Source organism: Eleutherodactylus coqui, chromosome 7 (assembly GCF_035609145.1).
Source record: "Eleutherodactylus coqui strain aEleCoq1 chromosome 7, aEleCoq1.hap1, whole genome shotgun sequence".
NCBI lineage: Eukaryota > Metazoa > Chordata > Amphibia > Anura > Eleutherodactylidae > Eleutherodactylus > Eleutherodactylus coqui.
The window spans coordinates 91,159,419-91,181,134 of NC_089843.1; the positions used below are offsets into that span (position 1 = coordinate 91,159,419).

The 21,716-nt window shown below is 41.5% G+C and overlaps 1 protein-coding gene across 1 annotated transcript in view; it reads right to left on the bottom strand.

Annotated features, from left to right (window-relative positions):
• Positions 1-21,716, bottom strand: part of LOC136573524 (rho GTPase-activating protein 7-like) — a 214,401-nt gene that overhangs the window by 52,617 nt on the left and 140,068 nt on the right. The window contains exons 5-6 of the mRNA XM_066574804.1: positions 15,033-15,066; positions 13,022-13,200 (exon numbers count right to left, since the gene is read on the bottom strand). Of these exons, the coding sequence (XP_066430901.1) occupies positions 13,022-13,200; positions 15,033-15,066 (213 nt within the window). The remainder of the gene's footprint in view (positions 1-13,021; positions 13,201-15,032; positions 15,067-21,716) is intronic.

Below are 21,716 nucleotides of genomic sequence, written 5' to 3' on the forward strand. Positions count from 1 at the left end.
GAGTTGTAATGCCTTCCCTGTCTTTCAATTGGCCAGAAAAGCGCGCTAACGTCTCAGAGATGAAAGTGAAAGTAACCCGAACACCGCGTGGTACTCGTTATGAGTAACGAGCATCTCGAACACGCTAATACTCGAACGAGTATCAAGCTTGGACGAGTACGTTCGCTCATCTCTAGTAATAACATAATACTGGAAGTAATGTGTATCACATTTCATTGCGATGCAATATCCTTTTAAAATAATTTAACCCACTCCCCCTCTGTAACATACATGTATGGGATGAAGTGGGCTCGGGAGTTGAGCCTGCTGTATACACAGCAAGTGCCAGCTTTTTATGATAGCTGACACCTGCCACAAACAGTGGCAATCTGAGCAAGCACTGATCATGGCTGTTTCACACTTTACATGTACACTGTCTACCATGGGGGAAAGTTTACCCCTCTATGACTCAACATCAGTTCCCTTATGATGAACTTGTGGGATGATGATGATTGCCAGAGCAGCCGTGGGCCTAATGAAGGTTCACAGGGCTGCCATGTAATCAAACATATTAGGCTCAGCCTACGGCAGGGCTTAATATGTGAACATGAATAATATAATATAGTGTAATACTGATGAAGTATTGCAGTATATTGTAAAAGTGATAAAATGATTGTAGGTTCAGGTACCATAAGGGGACCAAAAAAAATATAAAATTGAAATTAAATTAAAGGTTTAAAACTCTTTATTTTTGCCACAATATAATCAAAACAATGAAAAAACATAACAGTCTCCACATATGAAAAACCCCCAAATTATCAAAGTATCACATTATGTGTCTCACACGGTGAACACTGTCAAAAAACAAAAATACGTAATGCCAGAATTATGTTTTTGTTGGTGACCCAATTTTCCAATACAAATAGAATAAAAAGTGATCATAAGAATCATATGTATGCAAGAAATAGAAGCAATAAAAACTATAGCGCACGCTACAAAAAATGAGCCTTCACATAGCTGCTAAACAGAATAATGACACAATTATGGCCCAACTAAAAAGCATTTTTCTTTTTAGCAAAAAGGTTTTAATTTTTTGAAAGTAGTAACACATAAGAAAAAAACATGGTAGCATCAAGCCGTGTTCAACCCCGCCCCAGTTTTTGGCTCCTCCCCGCCGTGACGCAGTGTGCGTCATTGGCAAATTTTTGAGAGAGAGAGAGCTAGGAAAAAAAAAAAGCTCGGCACCCGGCGTCCCACATACAAAAATGCTCGAGTCTCCCATTGTAGTCAATGGGGTTCGTTGCTCGAGTAGAGCTCTCAGACTAAAGACTGTTTGGTAAACTCAGTATCATTTATTGTTTCCAGTTAACTGGGCCAGGACTCTGATTAGCAAGCGTTCATAGTCTCTTGAACTCTATTGACAGACTGAGATATTCCAGATTACCAGGTCACAAATTACCATTTTTTTGTTCAATAATGGCAACTCCTGCACCCTATGTTCATCAGGCTGACATGGGAAAGCCCTAAACCTGCTGCCTGCTGTCCCTTACACACACAGAATACAGTGAGGTCTCAGTTTTTGTTTTTTTTCCTTGTGCTCTTTCTTTTATTGCAATGATATTATGGCTGCTCACAAACCTGAACTTTGAATGTGTTAAGCTAACGTAACATACACTAGCTTTCAATAAAGCCAGCTATGTGAGTAATCCTATAATAATTCCCTGTTTTCTAAAAACCAGAGAAAATGTCACACATGGGAAAAATATTTTGCTGCTAAAAGTAAATATATGAAACGAGAAAATTCAGAATTCCAAATTTATGTATTCACAAATGAAAAGTGTACTAGTAATTATTCACCTCTACATGTAAAGCCATCTGTTCTATACATTTAGTTTTTCATTTGATACAAATCAGCCTGGAAACATAGGTTTCATTTAACCATATAACCATTACTCACCATTAAAATATTTTTTAAGTAATTATTTTAATGGACCTTTAAGTCTAAATACATTTATACTTCCTGACCCTAATTTGGTATAAACATTTATTATATTAGTGAGACTGTACAGTGTTTCATTTTGGGTGGCACCCAATAAACTCTAACAAGGAGTGTGGTATACTTTTTCTCAATTTAGATTTTTGTCATCTTATTTAGGGTGTACAGTGCTTCTAGAATGCATTTAGACACCTGTTTTTTTTACCTTTTTGGATAAATATTGTTTTATTCTTAACAATCTACACACTAAACCCTATAAGAAAATTAAGCTTTATAAAAATTTGTGCAAATTTATTAAAATGAAAAACTTAAATATCATGTTTACATAAGCATTCAGTCCACATTACGTCTGGCCCAGATGTGCTTAAGTTCTGAACGTGGGTATGAAGTGCCACACCTCCACCCCATCTCATTTCTTTGCATCTGTTTGAGAAAGGGAGTGGTATTTATTATGAGTTTTACCCCCCAAATGTGTTTCAGTTTACTCCTATGTTCCTGTTGACAATAAAGCTCTTGGATTATTCCACCCATGAACCGTTCATGAACCATCTGCTTATGACATGGGAGGTTGTTGAAAAACTCCTGTTCCTACCAGACCTCCCTAATGAAGTAAGTCACCTTTTTTAACATTTTGTGTGATTTACACTATCTGTCCATCGGAGGTACATCTCCCTGAGTGCCCTTTCCTGTTTTCTCTCTTATGTTTAATATTTCGAGTTTCTTGTCCTTTTGGTGACCAGTTTTGTGGGATTGGTGCACTCCGAATAGATATCCTGGCTGGAGAGCCCTTGCACCATCTACTCATGAATACTGTAATCGTTGAAGGTATATGTGGCCTTGTAGTAGGGTGGTCTGGTAGTGCCACCATACTAGGTTAGTTTATTTTTAGAGATGAGCGAGCACCAAAATGCTTGAGTGCTCGTTACTCGAGTCGAACTTTCAGTGATGCTCGAGAATTCGTTTCGAGTAACGAACCCCATTGAAGTCAATGGGCGACTCAAGCATTTTTGTATATGACTGATGCTCCGCTAAGGTTTTCATTTGTGAAAATCTTAGCAAATCACCAAAGTCATGTAAAAAACACAGAAATGGATAGGGCAGGCGAGGAGCAACATGCAGGGCTGCATTTCGGGCTCCGAGGTCTCACTATTAAGCCACAATAGTGGCAAGAGTGAGACCCCCCCCCCCACTGTCAGCATAACGATCGTTCTCCTCTGCCACAGCTGTAACAGCTGTGGCAGAGAAGAACGATGTTAGCCCATTGAATTCAATGGAGCCGACAATACAGCCGGCTCCATTGAAAGCACTGGGCTGCCAGCGAGCGCGGGATGAATTTTCGGGAAGGGCTTAAAAATATAAGCCCTTACCAGAAAAAGAAAGATTTTCGTGTAGAAAAGAATAAAAATGCAGGCATTCTCAATTGAAGACAATGGTCCGCTGGCACACCTGAATTCTTTTCCAGGGAAGGGCTTTACATATAAGCCATTCCCTGGAAATTAATTAAAAGTGATTTAAAAAACAAAAAAATAGATACTCACCTCCCTTCAGCTGCCGGGGCACAGCCGCGTCTTCTCCTGCTGTCCCCTGCACTGTGGTGCTGAACTGCTGTCATTCAGCTGAGAGCTGCGCTGAGCCAATGAGAGGCAGCATTCACTCACCCATTCATGAATTCATGAATGGGTGTGAGTGAGATCTGCCTCTGATTGGTCAGGCTGTGACCAATCAGAGGGAGCTCATTCAGCAGGCGGGGATTTTAAATCCCCGGCTGCTGAATACTACTCACAGCTGTTCAGAGCAGTTCAGGAGGACTGCCGCCGGTCGCAGCTGAACTCCGTCTGCCGGGACCAGGTGAGTATATATATATATTTTTTTATTTTTACACATTTCTGGATGAATTGCAGGGAAGGGCTTATATATTTAAGCCCTTCCCGAAAATTCATTGTGCAATCGCCGGCAGCCCATTGCTTTCAATGGAGACGGCTGTATTGCCGGCTCCATTGAATTCAATGGGCTAACATCGTTCTGCCGGGACAAGGAGAGTATATATTTTTTTTACTTTTTACACATTTTAGGATGATTTTCAGGTAAGGGCTTATATTTTTAAGCCCTTCCCAAAAATTTATCCCGCGCTAGCCGGCAGCCCATTGCTTTCAATGGAGCCGGCTGTATTGCCGGCTCTATTGAATTCAATGGTCAGTGCTCGTTTAATCGAGACGAGCACCGCGTGGTGCTCGTCTCGAGTAACGAGCATCTCGAGCACCCTAATACTCGAACGAGCATCAAGCTAGTTCTGGAACACTCTCCTACTTTTTGAATTGTGTGTTCTAATATAAAGAGGTCTGTTTGGTGACGGATCCTCTCGAATATACAACATGCTGCCCTAAATATCAAAAAGTAAGGTTATTTGTCATATTAAGCTCCAATAGATACTAAAACCACGAGATATTCCCTTCTATCTGCAATGGTCCATTACATGATCACCAAACACATAGTGTAAAAGATTCTATACAATCTTGAGAACCTGGATTTCAAGTGATAACACATGAAGCTGTCTCACAGAATTTTTGAGCATGTAAGTGTCTAAGGCCTTAGTCAGACGGGCGTTTTTAGCCGCGATTTGCGCATGCGCATGCGTCCGGCGATTTTATAAAACCATTGCTTTGCAATGGTATCGGACACATGAGCGCTTTTTATGCACTCGTCCGATAAATTATAGAACAAAAAATCGCAGATCGCACCTATCTGCGATTCCTGTTCTCTTCTGTATATGCGCTCAATGGGGCCGGCGGCAGCAGCGCCGACCCCATTGAGAACATATAGAAGACAAATCATTCACAGCTGTGGCAGAGAAGAACGATGTTTGCCCATTGAATTCAATGGAGCGGCAATACAGCCGCTCCATTGAAAGCAATGGGCTGCCGGCGTGCGCGGGGTGAATTGTCGGGAAGGGGTTAAATATATAAGCCCTTCCCTGCAATTCATCCTAAAATGTGTTAAAATAAAAAAAAATTGTATACTCACCTTTCCGCTGCAGCTGGAGTCCAGCCGCGGCCGCTGTCAGTTCTCCTGAACTGCTTCTCGGCACTATTCAGCCGGCAGGGCTTTAAAATCCCCGCCTGCTGAATGATCTGCCTCTGATTGGTCACAGCCCTGACCAATCAGAGGCCGGTTTCACTCACACACCCATTCATGAATTCATGAATGGGTGAGTGACTGCTGCCTCTCAGCGCTGAGCCAATCAGGGGCAGGTCTGACTCACATCCATTCATGAATTCATGAATGGGTGTGAGTGAGGCATGCCTCTGATTGGCTCAGCGCTGAGCCAATCAGGGGGCAGGTCTGACTCACACCCCCTTCACACCCACTGCAGGACGGCCGCGCGGAGCTCCGGCTGCCGGGAGAAGGTCAGTATACAATTTTTTTTTATTTTAACACATTTTAGGATGAATTGCAGGGAAGGGGTTATATATTTAAGCCCTTCCCGACAATTCATCCCGGGCTCGCCCGCAGCGCATTGCTTTAAATGGAGGCGGCTCTATTGCCGTCTCCATTGAATGCAATGCGCTGGACAGCTCCGGCTCGTTTCTAATGAAACGCGGCTAGGAGCAGATTTTCGGGCGATTTGCGGGCGACTTGCGCGCACCGGTCACGCGATTTGCGGATGCGCATCCGTCATGCGATCCGCAAATCGCGCGAAAAAACGCCCGTCTGACTAAGGCCTAAGAAGGCAGAAAATATTAGTGTTTGCCAGATAATTCTGGCACTGCTTCAAGTTGTCTATGGTTGGTTGTTGGTGTCTTTAATACCTCCCTAGACAGTGTTTGGTAATCTTTACACACACACGTCTCACTATAAGAAAGCTTATGTTTTGGGGGAACTAGAAGTAGCCAAGCTAGGAAAGAAGAAACTCTTGTAAGTCCACAAAAACACTGTCAGTAGCTATTTAAGGGAAAAGAAAGGATCTTTACTTTTAGTCAAATTACATAATTGTTGGAGTTTGAGGAACAGACTCAGCAACAAGGACTGTATGCTTAAGAGTGGGGAACATGGAGCAAATAATTATTCATGAAAGCTGGAATGAAAAAGCTCATAGAGTAGACTTGAGGTTAGCTGAAGGGAGAAATTTTAACATCTTATTTGTATGTCTGGAGCTAAGGGAACGTCCCAGCAATTAAGGAGAAGGTGGAATAGGAGTTTTAAAGGAGTGATTACAAAATAAGATGGAATGCTAAGGAGCTTTAACCGAACAAGGTCAGGAGGCCAGATTGTAACGTGGGACTAGAAGGAGTGAAATGCATCAGTTTCAGCATCTGACGGAGGCATAAATGGCTAATGAAAGAGTCTGGAAGGGCAAGGGTCATAAAGCTGGTGTAGAATACAATGCAACACTGATGATTGCTGCTTCTATTTAATTTCTGAAGTGGTTAGTGTAGTGACCCAGACTTGTCATTGGGAAAGTAGTGTTCTAGAACTGTTTTATACTGTGATAATTCTATATTGTTTTTCCTGTTAAATAGGCTTAATAGATGCTTAAGGCTGGCTGCACGATTGGATTTGCATTTCGGAATCAGGGGTGGGCTTCCGCCCCCGGGCTCCGCAGCAAATACCTTCCATAGCATGCTATGCAAAAGTGATTGTTCCTGCACACTCACAGAAAACGATTGCATTTTTTTATGAGCGGAGGAAAAATTGCAGCATGTTCTATTTTAGGCGGATTCCAAGTGGACAACTTCCATTGAAGTCAATGGAAGACGTCCAACCCACGGCCCTTCCGCAATTAACATTGCACATAGGTTGTGGATTTTGCGCCATGTGGAATCCAACCCGTTCATCTGCAGCCAGCTTATAGTGGAGTTGGTGATTGGAAATCCAAGGGATAGAGTAGCCTTTGATCTGCAGTATTACTTAGTGTATTGGCATAGCCTCTCAGCCAATCTATGCTGCTGGGAGGACCCAAAGGTTTATAAATATGCTTGCTTAGTTACAGAATCGTGAGGTGAGGCAAGCACAGTAGATGTAGCAAGAAGAGCATATAGCTGGTTAAGGGACAGATATATGCAGCCTCATCCCTGAGTATGAGGAAGGTGTTAGGTGCCAGATACAATGCTGTAGCATTCTTCCCAGGGCCCCAGTGAGAAATCTGGGCAAGCAATACAGGAATTTTTGTGTAGGACTGGTGGTGTCTCCAGTCATCAACTCTGAGCCTGGATGCATGGGAATGACCTGTATGGACAGTCACCTTGTTTGCCTGAAGCTTCAATAAAAGTTTTGCTGTTAACCCCTTCCATACTCCTGGAGCTCTTTCCCACGGGAAGACCTACACTGCGCTACACTCTAATATCTACCCTAAGAGCACAGATGAGCATATAACATCAAGTCCCCCTTACATTACTGTAGTGCAGCCAGGTGTGGGTTAAGGATTGTATCAACCATGACCCTAGCTGCTCCCACTCTACATTAGCAAGGTTTCAGAATGAAGCAAAAACAACTAATTAACAATTACAGGATAAAGACATTTTAATTAACGTCTAAATATTCCAAAAAGCATATTTTACAGGATAATTCAATAGGTATAAAAGATGAAAATTGTGGTTTATTCTCCTGAACAAAACAAGCATAACAAAATGTTAATATCACTATGGTGCAATATCAAATGTATGTCCAAACATTATCTTCCAATTAGTAATGCCATGACATTGTGTGCAGATACCTTACTGTCAAAAAATATACTGGATAGTATTCCACTTATTTTGTCGCATAATCATTGAAAATGGGAATTGAAAATGTATTTGCAAACTAGGGGCACTGCAAGGGGCACATGGTTTGCCTAATTTGTTCATGGGGATTTTAGAGAGTTGCTCATTTAGTGTAATGCACGATGAATGTATCCGAGATACATAGATGATCCAATTATCATCTGAGATGGATACCATGAGACACTTGCAGAATTCATCATTAAGCTTAAGTACAATGATTGAGATTTTTTTCTTTACGAGTAGAATATCTGAAAATACAATTGATTATTATCTCGATTTAGGGCTTGTTCACACTTGCTTTTATCTCAGTTTTGGTTTTCCATTTCTCTGTTCTATTTTTAAAGCACAGGTACGGAAGTGAAACGGATTACTTTTTTTCCTCATTGATTTCAATTGGTTTAAAAAAACGGAATGCTTTCACTTTTAAGCCCATAGAAATGTATTAAAGCGGAAGGTCTTCAGTTTCAATCCATTTCTATGTTTTCCACCTCCATTCCATATTTTTACACTCGCTCAAAAGCGTAGACTGCTGCACTTTTCTTTCCAGTTTCTGAAACGCAATAGAGATGGATGTATGCAAGTACTTGGATGAAAATGGAGTAATTAACCAGAGTCAGCATGGGTTTGTAACAAACAAGTCATGCCAGACGAATCTAATTTCCTTCTATGACAGAATCACTGACTGGGTTGATCAGGGAAATGCAGTGGATATAGTTTATCTTGACTTTAGTAAAGCTTTTGACAAAGTATCTCATACTATACTTATTGAAAAAATGACCAAATATGGGATTGACAATCAACTGTTATGTGGATTCACAACTGACTGAGTGATCGTACTCAAAGAGTGGTCATAAATGGCTGCACAGCCAAGTGGAAGAATGTATCAAGTGGGGTACCACAAGTCTCTGTCCTAGGCCCATTTTTCAACATTTTTATAAATGATCTGGAGGAGGGAATTGATGGGAAATTGATCAAATCTGCCGATGACACAAAGCTAGGAGGGATAGCTAACACTAGGGAAAAGAGAGAGAGAGTATTCAAAAAGATCTAGAAAAGGTTGAACAGTGGGCTGCGACTAACAGAATGGTATTTGACAAGGAGAAATGCAAAGTCCTACATCTGGGCAAGAAAAATGAAAAAAGCACATACAAAGTGGGATGAATTGGGCTAAGCAACAGCATATGGGAAAAAGACTTGAGTATACTAATAGATCATAGACTGAACATGAGTCAACAATGTGATGCAGTAGCCAAAAAGGCAGACACAATTCTGGGATGTAATAGGAGAAGCATAGAGTCTAAATCACATGAGGTAATTATCCCCCTCTACTCTTCCTTAGTCAGACCTCATCTGGAATACTGTGTCCAGTTCTGGGCACCCCACTTTAAAAAAGACATAGACAAACTGGAGCAGGTTTAGAGAAGAGTTACCAAGATGGTGAGTGGTCTGCAAATCATGTCCTATGAGGAACGATTAAAGGATCTGGGAATGTTTAGCTTGCGTAAAAGAAGGCTGAGAGGAGACTTAATAGCTGTCTGCAAATATCTGAAGGGCTGTCACAGTGCAGAGGGATCAGCCCTATTCTCATTTACACAAGGAAAGACTAGAAGCAATGGGATGAAACTGAAAGGGAGGAGACAGAAATTAGATATTAGAAAAAACATTCTGACAGTGAGGGTGATCAATGAGTTGAACAGGTCACCATGGGAGGTGGTGAATTCTCCTTCAATGGAAGCGTTCAAACAAAGGCTGGACAAATATCTGTCTGGGATGATTTAGTGAATTCTGCACTGAGCAGGGGGTTGGACCTGATGACCCTGGAGGTCCCTTCCAACTCTACTATTCTATGATTCTATGGAAGCAGAAACAAATTAACGTTTAGTGACCTAGCGCCGTAAGTATACTGAGCATTTACTGTAACAGCTGCAAGCGGGGAAACTTCCATTCCTTATTCCATTCCATGTCATTATATTTTTTTCACTGGACAGTGAAATAAAATAAAATCTCTCCCAAAAAGGTGGAATTTTATTTTTTACAAAACATTATATGCAGACCAAAGTGGTGCCGTTAAAAAATACAACCTGTCTTGCAAAAAAACAAGCCCTAGTATAGCTATGTAAACAAAAAAATATAAAAGGTCATGGCACTTTAAAAACAGCAATAAAAAAACTAAAAAACTAGCCTGGTCATTAAGGTACAAAATAGACTGGTAACTAAGAGGATTAAAGACAATCCCTTTTTCATTTGCAGTTTTCTGCGTGGTGGTGCCACCTCTCCAATATGGCTCAGCAGTTAGCACTGTTGCCTTGCCGTGGTGGTGTCCCAGGGTTCAAATTTCATCAAGGGCAACATCAACTTTAAAAAACTCTGCACAGCCATCACCATTGGGCAGATTTCAACCTAAAGCTCCAGCCCTGCAAAGCAGCAGTGTTAATGACTGATCCACTACACTTGTGCTTTTATTGCCAGATAAATAGAAGAGCAAGAATAAACACAAACCCAAAAAGCCAACACAGACATTATCCTTGGTTACATTTGACCCTGCAATTCCAGCACTGCAAGGCAGCAGTACTAATGACTGAGCCACCACAACTTGTTACACTGGTGTTCTAGGTTCACATCTGGCTATGGGCAACATCTGCTTGTAGGTTGTAGGTTCTCATGGTGTTTAATCTTCTCCTTCTTCTTAAGCATGGTGGCGCAGTCCTTTATTCTGTTGCCTTGCAGTGCTGGAGTTGTGGGTTTAAATCTGACCACGGATTATATCTCTATTGACTTTTCATGGATTTATGCCTAGAACTAAAGTATTGTTTGACTTCAAAAAGGTACTTGGTGTAAAATTATATTGGTAGGCTTTTGATCCTCAATAGTTAAATATGGACTAAAACCCCTAGAATTATTGAATGGATTGTACAGGCTTAGAAAAACATGGCTTCTTACTTCCAAAAATAGCACCACCCCTGTCCACAGGTTATGTCTAGTATTGCAACTCAGCAACATTCACTTCAGTAGATTGGAGCTGCAATAACCGGCAGAACCCGTGGTTGGGTGGAGCATCGTGCTTTTTGGAAAGCAGCCATGTCTTTCTAATCCTATAGAACCCCTTCAAAGGAAGCCCATGTCTCTAACATGCATTTAGTATTTGAAACAAATCTTAACATTTGATGTGCCAATAAAAGAGGAAAGTAACTACTATTTTTATTTTCCTCCATGGTTCCAAGTGCAAAAAATTCAACTTTCTGCACTTCCCGCACAGTATGCAAATCACTGTCAAACCATTTGATGAGCAGTTTGACTGCTAAAGTTGTCTAGGCTTTCTTCCCCTCCATACTCCATACATTCCTCTTACGATGATGATTGGCATCTCAAGCTCAAGCTGCAGATCGCTTGCATCTGCATCAGCACCAAATTTCCAGCCTCAGTGAATGCACAATGACATCTGTTTTTCTCTCCAAAGCCTCAATAATGTCACACGCATGCAACAAAGACGGAAGTATGGTGCAGGCGCATGGTATCTCCAGCTTGAGGGATGTACTTGCGTGTATGGAGGGGGAGAGAGTCTGCATGACTTCCACCCATCAGACGGTTCAATAGTGATTCGCATATCTCTCAGGAATAGCTAATCATTGCATTTTTTAATTGACAGCACAGGGATAATAAAAAGGTACCATTACTTTCATTTGTCGTTGGCACATCATATGTAAGGATTAGTTTCATATACTAAATGTAGATGACAGACTTCCTTTAGCCTGGCTATAGACAGAAGAAGAACCATTGGCCAACTGATGGTAATCATTAAATTTCCCCATTGACATGCAGGTTCATATCTGCCCAATGTGCACGTTATTTCAGGGGGGCCGGATGAGGAATAAGAGGCTGTTTCTCACCAGTGGTGACACTTATTTCAAGGGGAGACTAAAGAAAAGCCCATTCCGTTAGACATTTTTCTCTGGCAGCCTTTATAAACCTTGGTCTTGGACTGATGTTTATAGTTTGAAACTGTAAATTTCTTCATTTTCCATACAATAAATGTACATACCACTGTCAAAATGATATGTCTATTTTATTGTGTCCAGACATATATAAAGTAGAGTTCTTTATCGTATCAATAAATTACAGTTATGAAAAAGCTGACTGCTTTATCGAGCCGGTAAGCCTGCCAGTGTTGGCTTACGTCCACATAACTCTCAGCTCATATGCATGGCTGCATAATCAGAGTCTTCACATGTGCACCACTTATCTCTGAGCTCATCATTCATATCTTCGTTCTATCCCTCTACAGGATTTTACACTATAACAAGCCCAAGTCTGGCATCTCTCCTCTTCCATGAATTTCTGCAGCTGGAGATATTTCTCTTCTCACATTCTTACTTAATCTCACATGTCTAGGGATAATCTTAATAACCTTTTCACTTTCACCTGCTTGTGCGGTCACCTTCCTTTTCATCTATTCCGAGCAGTGTTCTCTTCTTATGGAAAAAAAAAGCCTTACAGAAAATGACCCTTTGCCCTTTCTTCCATCACTTGTCTTTTCTTGACTAAAAATGAGCACACCTGTAGCAACAGCTTTCTTTTCCTGTGGTTTATTGCATTTCCAAGGTATTACAAGAAGACCTTTAGTGGGGTTTTTTTTTAAGGGAAAAGTTATTAAAAAAACTTTTTGATTAAAACCTGTGAAAGTACGCCTTTGATTATATAAACATCTTTACATTAATCACTAGTGCAAGAGAATTTAAGAAACTTTCTGATATGTTAAAATATCTTTTTAAAGAAAATTCCCATTTTCTCATCTCATCAGGTTTTCTCCTATCCATTTCCAGAGAGGTTATGGTTTATCAGTAGAGATGAGCGAGTATACTCGCTAAGTCACCTTACTCGAGCGAGTAGTGCCTTAGCCGAGTATCTCCCCGCTCGTCTCTAAAGATTCAGGGGCCGGCGGGGGGCGGGGAGCGGTGGGGGAGAGCGGGGAAGAACGGAGGGGAGATCTCTCTCTCACTCTCTCCCCCCCCGCTCCCAGCCGCAATTCACCTGTCACCCGGCCCCCGAATCTTTAGAGACGAGCGGGGAGATACTCAGCTAAGGCACTACTCGCTCGAGTAATGTGCCTTAGCGAGTATACTCGCTCATCTCTATTCATCAGCTTCACTAAGAGATGAGATTAAGGTTGGCTATAGAAGTCTATGTAGAGAGGAGGAAAGCACAGAATCAGGAGACTAGCTGCTGTGATGTATATCATACACAACACATAGAGAAGAGGATATCCTGCGTCCTTTATCTTTCTGTAGCATACCTTAAGGAGCAGCAGCAGCATGGAGGACATTATAAAGCGGTACTGAGCAGTGTAGCGGTGAATCCAGCAGTGGGGTAAGGTAGAAGACTTACTGGTGTTTTCAACAGCAGCTCTGTTTCCTTCTACATCTCTCTCACTCTGCAGATTCTTTCTGCTTTCTTTCTCCACTCTACAGAATTCTATAGACAGCATGTAATCTGACCTTTTAGCAGAGCTGAAAAGCTGTATCCTCTCTGCTGCTTGGCTTTTATCAGTGAATTAAGGATGCTCTTACGCTCATCGCTTTTTACCATGACATCCCGAGCACCGCACTAACCATGGTACACCACCACCATTGATTTCAGTGGGGCATCGCAGGCCAGTGTTGGAATGCAGGGTTTCTAATGCCGCAACCTTTGAGCGCTGTCTGTACTATTTTTGCGTTTTTTAACGCACCTCATCACCCATCACAATGATACGCTGTGACATGCGTTCAAAAACGCCATTCAAAATCACGCATGTGTGAGAGTGGCCTAAGAGTGAATTATCAGTAAAAGGTGAGTTGGAGAGAAAAGTGGAGAGAGAGAGAGACACTTTCCCCTTATATGATATTTTACAAAGTCTCTTATATTTACCTGTACTATTCATTTACGGAAAACTGTTTATAATTGGAGGTACACTTTAATTTTATGCATATGCTCTATTAACTAGGAAATTTAAATTTAATCTGCATGTTCATTACAATATACAAGCCCAGTAAATATCACCAGTAAAGACCTCATTCCAAAATCAATCTAACAAAAACAAAAGGTTTATGCAGCTAGTAGTAAATTATACCAAAATCCCATAGAAACTTATTCCATTACATTGAGTTCATCTAGGGCAAAAATACTCAATCCAAACAAAATTAATCTATTTATAATAAATCCACAGGCTTTCATATATTGCATTTCATCAGCACATATCATTAGCCATCTCCAAAATCTGAGATAATTGGTTTTTCCTAAGCTCAATATGGTATAGGGTAGTCTGGTGCAGGGATAACAGTGGGATCACTGATGATACTAGAATAAACAGAATATATCCAGCTCTTGCATCCCCTTAAAATCCTCTTTAAACTTAACATAAAATCCATATGATAGTATTTAACTCCAGTGTGATCCTGACTTCCCATTAAATCCATATGACAGACCTGCTAGCAAAGCTATGGTATGAATTTTATATGGAGTTTGGAATAAAATCACAGCATGCCACGATTCTCTGTGATAAACCTATCATAAAATAAATAAATAAATAAATAAAAAAATCGGAAAAAACCATGGCTGAGTGCTGTCATTGGCTGCTACAGCAATTGTATGGGATGTCACAGCAGGCTGTAAACAAAGACCAGAGCTGGCTGCAGGGGAGCGCGAGAGGCGAGTTAACCACTCATATATTATTTTAATGCAGGGAGGACCTGATGACAACCTCTTTGATTTCCTGCTGCTGTTCTTCTCAATTGCTCATTTCTCTTATTAGAAAGCTGATAATGTCTGGTAAAGTGTCCTTATATGTCCACAGTAATCTGGCCCATATTCACAATATCACACAGGTGAAAGTGTTGCTGGGAACAAACTGCTAATTTAAAGCATGTTCATATATGCCTATAACGTTACTAACTAGAAATACAAGCAGGATTCCCAACCTCAGTTTTTTTCTCATCAAAAAGCACAGACCGCCAACATTGGCAACCAACTCAGACAAATTGGAAATTCAAAATGCATTAAGTAACCACCATACGTCTATAGGTCCATCAGCAGCGTTTACTGTGACCTGCAAAATACTAATGCTTAAGTATCACCAACTTCAGAAAAAAAACATAAAGAAGTTCTCTATTTTTATAGATTGTCCAAGAACACAGCTCAGAGCTATGCAACACGTAACGTGAGGGTCGACTGAACCCTATGCAACATGGGTAAGAGTCTATCACCAAAAGCCAATCAGAAAAGAGCCTGTGGATATGTTAATCAGCAAATACTAGAAATGTACTTACCCGCCTTTTCCTTTTCTGAGATCACAGGCAGGGCCTATAAGAAAAAAGGAAAATATTGTGAACGATGATAAAATAATGGTTTGCCCATGTGGATGGACTTGATGAAATGTACTCACTGTAGAAAGCATCTCACATCTGTGACAGCGGATCCAGCCTGACCGCTCCATCCAACCTTCTCTTAGTGAGGATGGACAGGAGCAGCTGTCACAGCAGTCACTAGTCACATCCTTATTTTCCAAGACAACCTCTAGGATTGTTGCATTTTCTTCAATTGTCTTATTATTAAAATAATTTACAAGCTGTACATTTTAATGTCATAGACAATAAAGTTGCTTAGATTAAAATAGCTTAGCAATATTTGGGGTTTTATAGCATCTCATAATGTGTTATATTCTTATAAGGTAGGTTTATGGTTGATCAACCACTGAAAAAACAATTGTCCGGTGAACAGTCATTTTGCAGATGCAGCCATGCACATTCTAAAGGTCCATTTAAACACACAGATGATTGCTCAAAACTGAAACTGACAGTTTTGAGCGATCATTTTGCATTAGCTACTAATGCGTTAATCGGCCCATTAGAAGCTAAGTAATTTAATTTGCATGTATTTAGCGAACAGCAGGTGGGCTGTTCTCTAAATACATTACTATTTTTCTCCAGTGGGACAGGTGCTGAAAGAATCTTATCAGCTCTTATCAGCACTGCCAGCAGAGAACTCAGTGTGGATTCCATCTTATCAGGGACAAGGATTTCATGCTGACCTGAAGTCAGCGATGGACGAAAAGTGCAAGCTAAGTGCACGATGGCTGCCCATTTACATGAAATCGATTATCGCTAGAGATGAGCGAGCATACTCGTCCGAGCTTGATGCTCGTTCGAGTATTAGGGTGCTCGAGATGCTCGTTACTCGAGACGAGCACCACGCGGTGCTCGTCTCGATTAAACGAGCACTGACCATTGAATTCAATGGAGCCGGCAATACAGCCGGCTCCATTGAAAGCAATGGGCTGCCGGCTAGCATGGGATGAATTTTCGGGAAGGGCTTAAAATATAAGCCCTTACCTGAAAATCATCCTAAAATGTGTAAAAAGTAAAAAAAAAATATACTCACCTTGTCCCGGCAGAACGATGTTAGCCCATTGAATTCAATGGAGCCGGCAATACAACCGGCTCCATTGAAAGCAATGGGCTGCCGGCGATCGCACAATGAATTTTCGGGAAGGGCTTAAATATATAAGCCCTTCCCTGCAATTCATCCAGAAATGTGTAAAAAATACATATATATATATACTCACCTGGTCCCGGCAGACGGAGCTCAGCTGCGGCCAGCTGGCAGTTCTCCTGAACTGCTCTCTGTAGTATTCAGCAGCCGGGGATTTAAAATCCCCGCCTGCTGAATGAGCTGCCTCTGATTGGTCACAGCCTGACCAATCAGAGGCAGATCTCACTCACACCCATTCATGAATTCATGAATGGGTGAGTGAATGCTGCCTCTGATTGGCTCAGCGCAGCTCTCAGCTGAATGACAGCAGTTCAGCACCACAGTGCAGGGGACAGCAGGAGAAGAGGAAGCTGTGCCCCGGCAGCTGAAGGGAGGTGAGTATCTATTTTTTTGTTTTTTAAATCACTTCTAATTCATTTCCAGGGAATGGCTTATATGTAAAGCCTTTCCCTGAAAAAGAATTCAGGTGTGCCAGCAGACCATTGTCTTCAATGGAGTCGCCGGCAGCAGCAGCAGCGGCTCCATTGAAGAGAATGCCTGCATTTTTATTCTTTTTTACACTAAAATCTTTCTTTTTCAGGTAAGGGCTTATATTTTTAAGCCCTTCCCGAAAATTCATCCCGCGCTCGCTGGCAGCCCATTGCTTTCAATGGAGCCGGCTGTATTGCCGGCTCCATTGAATTCAATGGGCTAACATCGTTCTTCTCTGCCACAGCTGTTACAGCTGTGGCAGAGGAGAACGATCTTTATGCTGACAGTGGGGGGGGGGGGGGGGGGTCTCACTCTTGTTGTATATTCGAGAGGATCCGTCACCAAACAGACCTCTTTATATTAGAACAAACAATTCAAAAAGTAGGAGAGTGTTCCAGAACTAGCATGAGGAGACAAATGGAAAATAAATAGAGATGAGCGAGCATACTCATCCGAGCTTGATGCTCGTTCGAGTATTAGGGTGCTCGAGATGCTCGTTACTCGAGACGAGCACCACACGGTGCTCTTCTCGATTAAACGAGCACTGACCATTGAATTCAATGGAGCCGGCAATACAGCCGGCTCCATTGAAAGCAATGGACTGCCGGCTAGCGCGGGATGAATTTTTGGGAAGGGCTTAAAAATATAAGCCCTTACCTGAAAATCATCCTAAAATATACTCTCCTTGTCCCGGCAGAACGATGTTAGCCCATTGAATTCAATGGAGCCGGCAATACAGCCGGCTCCATTGAAAGCAATGGGCTGCCGGCGATCGCACAATGAATTTTCGGGAAGGGCTTAAATATATAAGCCCTTCCCTGCAATTCATCCAGAAATGTGTAAAAATAAAAAATATATATATATATACTCACCTGGTCCCGGCAGACGGAGTTCAGCTGCGGCCGGCGGCAGTCCTACTGAACTGCTCTGAACAGCTGTGAGTAGTATTCAGCAGCCGGGGATTTAAAATCCGCACCTGCTGAATGAGCTCCCTCTGATTGGTCACAGCCTGACCAATCAGAGGCAGATCTCACTCACACCCATTCATGAATTCATGAATGGGTGAGTGAATGCTGCCTCTCATTGGCTCAGCGCAGCTCTCAGCTGAATGACAGCAGTTCAGCACCACAGTGCGGGGGACAGCAGGAGCAGACGCGGCTGTGCCCCGGCAGCTGAAGGGAGGTGAGTATCTATTTTTTTGTTTTTTAAATCACTTTTAATTCATTTCCAGGGAATGGCTTATATGTAAAGCCCTTCCCTGGAAAAGAATTCAGGTGTGCCAGCGGACCATTGTCTTCAACGGAGTCGCCGGCAGCAGCAGCGGCTCCATTGAAGAGAATGCCTGCATTTTTATTCTTTTTTACACGAAAATCTTTCTTTTTCAGGTAAAGGCTTATATTTTTAAGCCCTTCCCGAAAATTCATCCCGCGCTCGCTGGCAGCCCATTGCTTTCAATGGAGCCGGCTGTATTGTCGGCTCCATTGAATTCAATGGGCTAACATCGTTCTTCTCTGCCACAGCTGTTACAGCTGTGGCAGAGGAGAACGATCGTTATGCTGACAGTGGGGGGGGGGGGGGGGGTCTCACTCTTGCCACTATTGTGGCTTAATAGTGAGACCTCGGAGCCCGAAATGCAGCCCTGTTGCTCCTCGCCTGCCCTATCCATTTCTGTGTTTTTTACATGACTTTGGTGATTTGCTAAGATTTTCACAAATGAAAACCTTAGCGGAGCACCAGTCATATACAAAAATGCTCGAGTCGCCCATTGACTTCAATGGGGTTCGTTACTCGAAACAAACTCTCGAGCATCACTGAAAGTTCGATTCGAGTAACGAGAACTCGAGCATTTTGGTGCTCGCTCATCTCTAATTATCGCTCAAAAGTTGACTTTTGAGCGAATTCTGAGCCATCATCAATGTATGTAAATCAGCCTCAACCCATATTGGACAATATAGTCATTCAAACTGTATGTACCCTTTGTTTTATTGTTTGAAATCATTTGGATATCATTTTAGAAAGTTACTTCTTAAATGGACAACCTCTTTAACTAACTGTACTTTTAATAAACTTTTGATATGTCATAGAGACATGTCAAAATTTTAACTGGTGGGGATCCGGTGCTGTGCTGTGACCTTCACCAACTGCTAGAATGAAGCAGCAAAAGCACTCATCAAAGTACTGAAACTGCTTGCTAAATGAAGATGGGCTCAATTCCAACTCTATGAGAAAGCAATAGTGAATGAGCTATATGAAGAGAGAAATGCATTACAGACTCATGGATAAAGCCACATATGCATTTGACTTATCAGTTAGAGATACTACTTGGGCTTTCTCAAGCCCACTACTTGAGAAAATGCCCCAAGTGTGACTCAGAAAAGGACAATCTTTGGCATGGTATATGGAGTTGCCCAAATATTGGGAAAATTTGAGAGGAGATACATAATTCTATTAAAGGGATCCTAAAAAAAGATGTACAGTACCGTTCACACCATAATCAATGATCTTATATTATATGGTGGTAGAATCAGGAGGTTCAAAGTCTAAGATATGTGCTTCAAAATGTGTTACTAGCAACAAATAATTGGCTCCAGTCAACAGCCCTGGCATTTTCTAAAGTTATAAACACCTAGAAACCTGTACTGATATAGGATAGATACAGAACGACTAGAGTTGAGCGAACATAGTCTTCCGAGCTTGATGCTCGTTCGAGTATTAGCATACTCGATGGTGCTCTTGAATTTTCCGAAAAGCTTGACTCGAATAACGCGGACCCGAGCATTTGGGTGCTCGTTCATCTCTAAGAACGACATATAGAAAAAAGCACAGCATTTTTTTTAACAGGTGGAGGGTTAGTATTGAGAACAATTATGCATGTAGAGAAATATCACAATTAATGTCTGTTTTTAAGTATATCACATTGTACAATATGGAATGCTTTAACGGGTCACTGACTTTTCAAACAACTTGTGCTTATAGATCTAATGGTGAGATCTTTTGCTGTGTATCCACATGTACACTGCTAAATCTTTCTGTACACTCCTCCATGAGGAGGTTACGTCTCTGTGTGTAATAGGCATTTAGAAAGCATGCATCTCTGTAGTTCTCTGTGTACAGCACACAAAGTCACATGAAGGCCAGAAGGTTACTCATCTTGTACACACGTGGCAGCTTATTCTGAAAGATTACCTGAAAACTTAGGTATGCTTTAAAGGAACATTTGGCAGCTCAGTTGTTAGCACTGCTGGCTTTTAGTTCTAGGCTCAAATCTGATCAAAGACAACATCTGTATGGAGTTTCTCAAAGTCCATTTAGATATTGTTATTGATGGGATTTGAACTTAGGACCCAAGCGCTAACAGGAAACAGTGCTAAGCACTGAGCCAACCCAGGACTTTCTGAAGGCCAAATTAGTGAACTCGATTTTTACTGTCCTTGACTTTAATGGGCATCAGGTGGGATTCTGGTGTAAATCATACATAAATCTGTCAGTCTGGGATAGCCATGCCCACTTCTGAAAAGCCACACTCACTTTTCAAAAAAGTGGTGTGGATAATGACATTTTTACACTAGTTCCTGGTGTAAACCGTTTTATAAATGTGCCCCTATCCCTTTGCCTCTGAATTGTTTTAAAAAGGCTGTGAGTGATTTACAACCATTAGGGATCCTCAATGTTTTGGCATAAAATCATTACTACCATCATTGGGTGTCCTCTCTGTTTCAACATGAGGAAAAGACACAGGAAACCTATTGCAGGAGCTTGATCCATGTCAGAATTCGTCAAATTTTTTAAATCTATACAGAAGGTTGCATGATTTTTTTTTGCACCACCCAAAGTCATTGGAAGCCCTAACCTGTACAACTAGTTCTTGTCCTTCATTCTGGTGTTATGGAGGATATTGTCTATGAGTGCATTAGTCATACATTACAGACCCTATGGAAAACTGTTATACACCCTGCATACTCCATAAATGTACACAGACTGTTGTTATCTCCTTTCTCTCTCTCCTACTTTCTCCCTTCCTTCATTTCAGTCAGTCTTGAATAGGTACCTTAGGAAATAGAAGGATAAATTGTTCCTCTTGGGATTCATCCAATACACATGAGACTTAATATAAAGAAAATATAAGACCCACTAGGAACCAATGATTGTAATTGACTATATTAAGTTAAAAGGGTTTTCCGAGATCTTTCTATAAAATCCAGCCCCCCTTGCCATAAAACAACAAATAGTCATAAATTCACCTCTCCCGACTCCCTGCTGTGCCCCGTGCCACTGTTCCTGGTCTCCCCTCTCCCTCACGTTTACAGGCTTCCCCATCCTGTTTATGGGATGTCATAGGCGCTGTCGCCAATCATAGAGCTCATCGATCGAGCGCTGATCTCTGTCTTTGGCTGCAGTGTCTGTGACATTCTGTAAACTGTACAGGATCGGGAGCGAAGACCGAGCATTGGCACGAGACACAGCAGGGAGATGGGAGTCTATGACTATTTGTTGTTTTATGGCAGGGGGAGTGGTGTTTTATATAAAACCCCTTTAACTAACATAAAAAAAATCTGAAAACATCTCCAAGATTTTTTTCCTATTACTTTCCAAGAAAAACTTTCTAACTCCCACTCTCTCGTAAATAGCTTTCTATATGTAGAACTTGAAGATTTAACAACTTGATGGTTTAAGTTTTGCCTCCCACAGTGTTAGTGGAAACTAGATTTATAGTTTACATTTTACTTTTCTGGAAATGTACGTTTCCCGCTGACGTAATAAATACTGGAAATCACTGGATGGCTTATTGAGTATTAGTATTCATTGTCAGTATTACTTATAGCTAAGGACAGTGCATGTGTGCAGCTTTACATGTCGGATGTCTTATAGTCTACCAAAAGGATTGTACTGATTTCCATTAAAATATAAATTGGCGCCAAACTAAGGTTATGTTCATGTAGTGTTTTTTCCCTCACGTTTCTTACATGCTGAAGGAAAGCTCCCAGTGCATA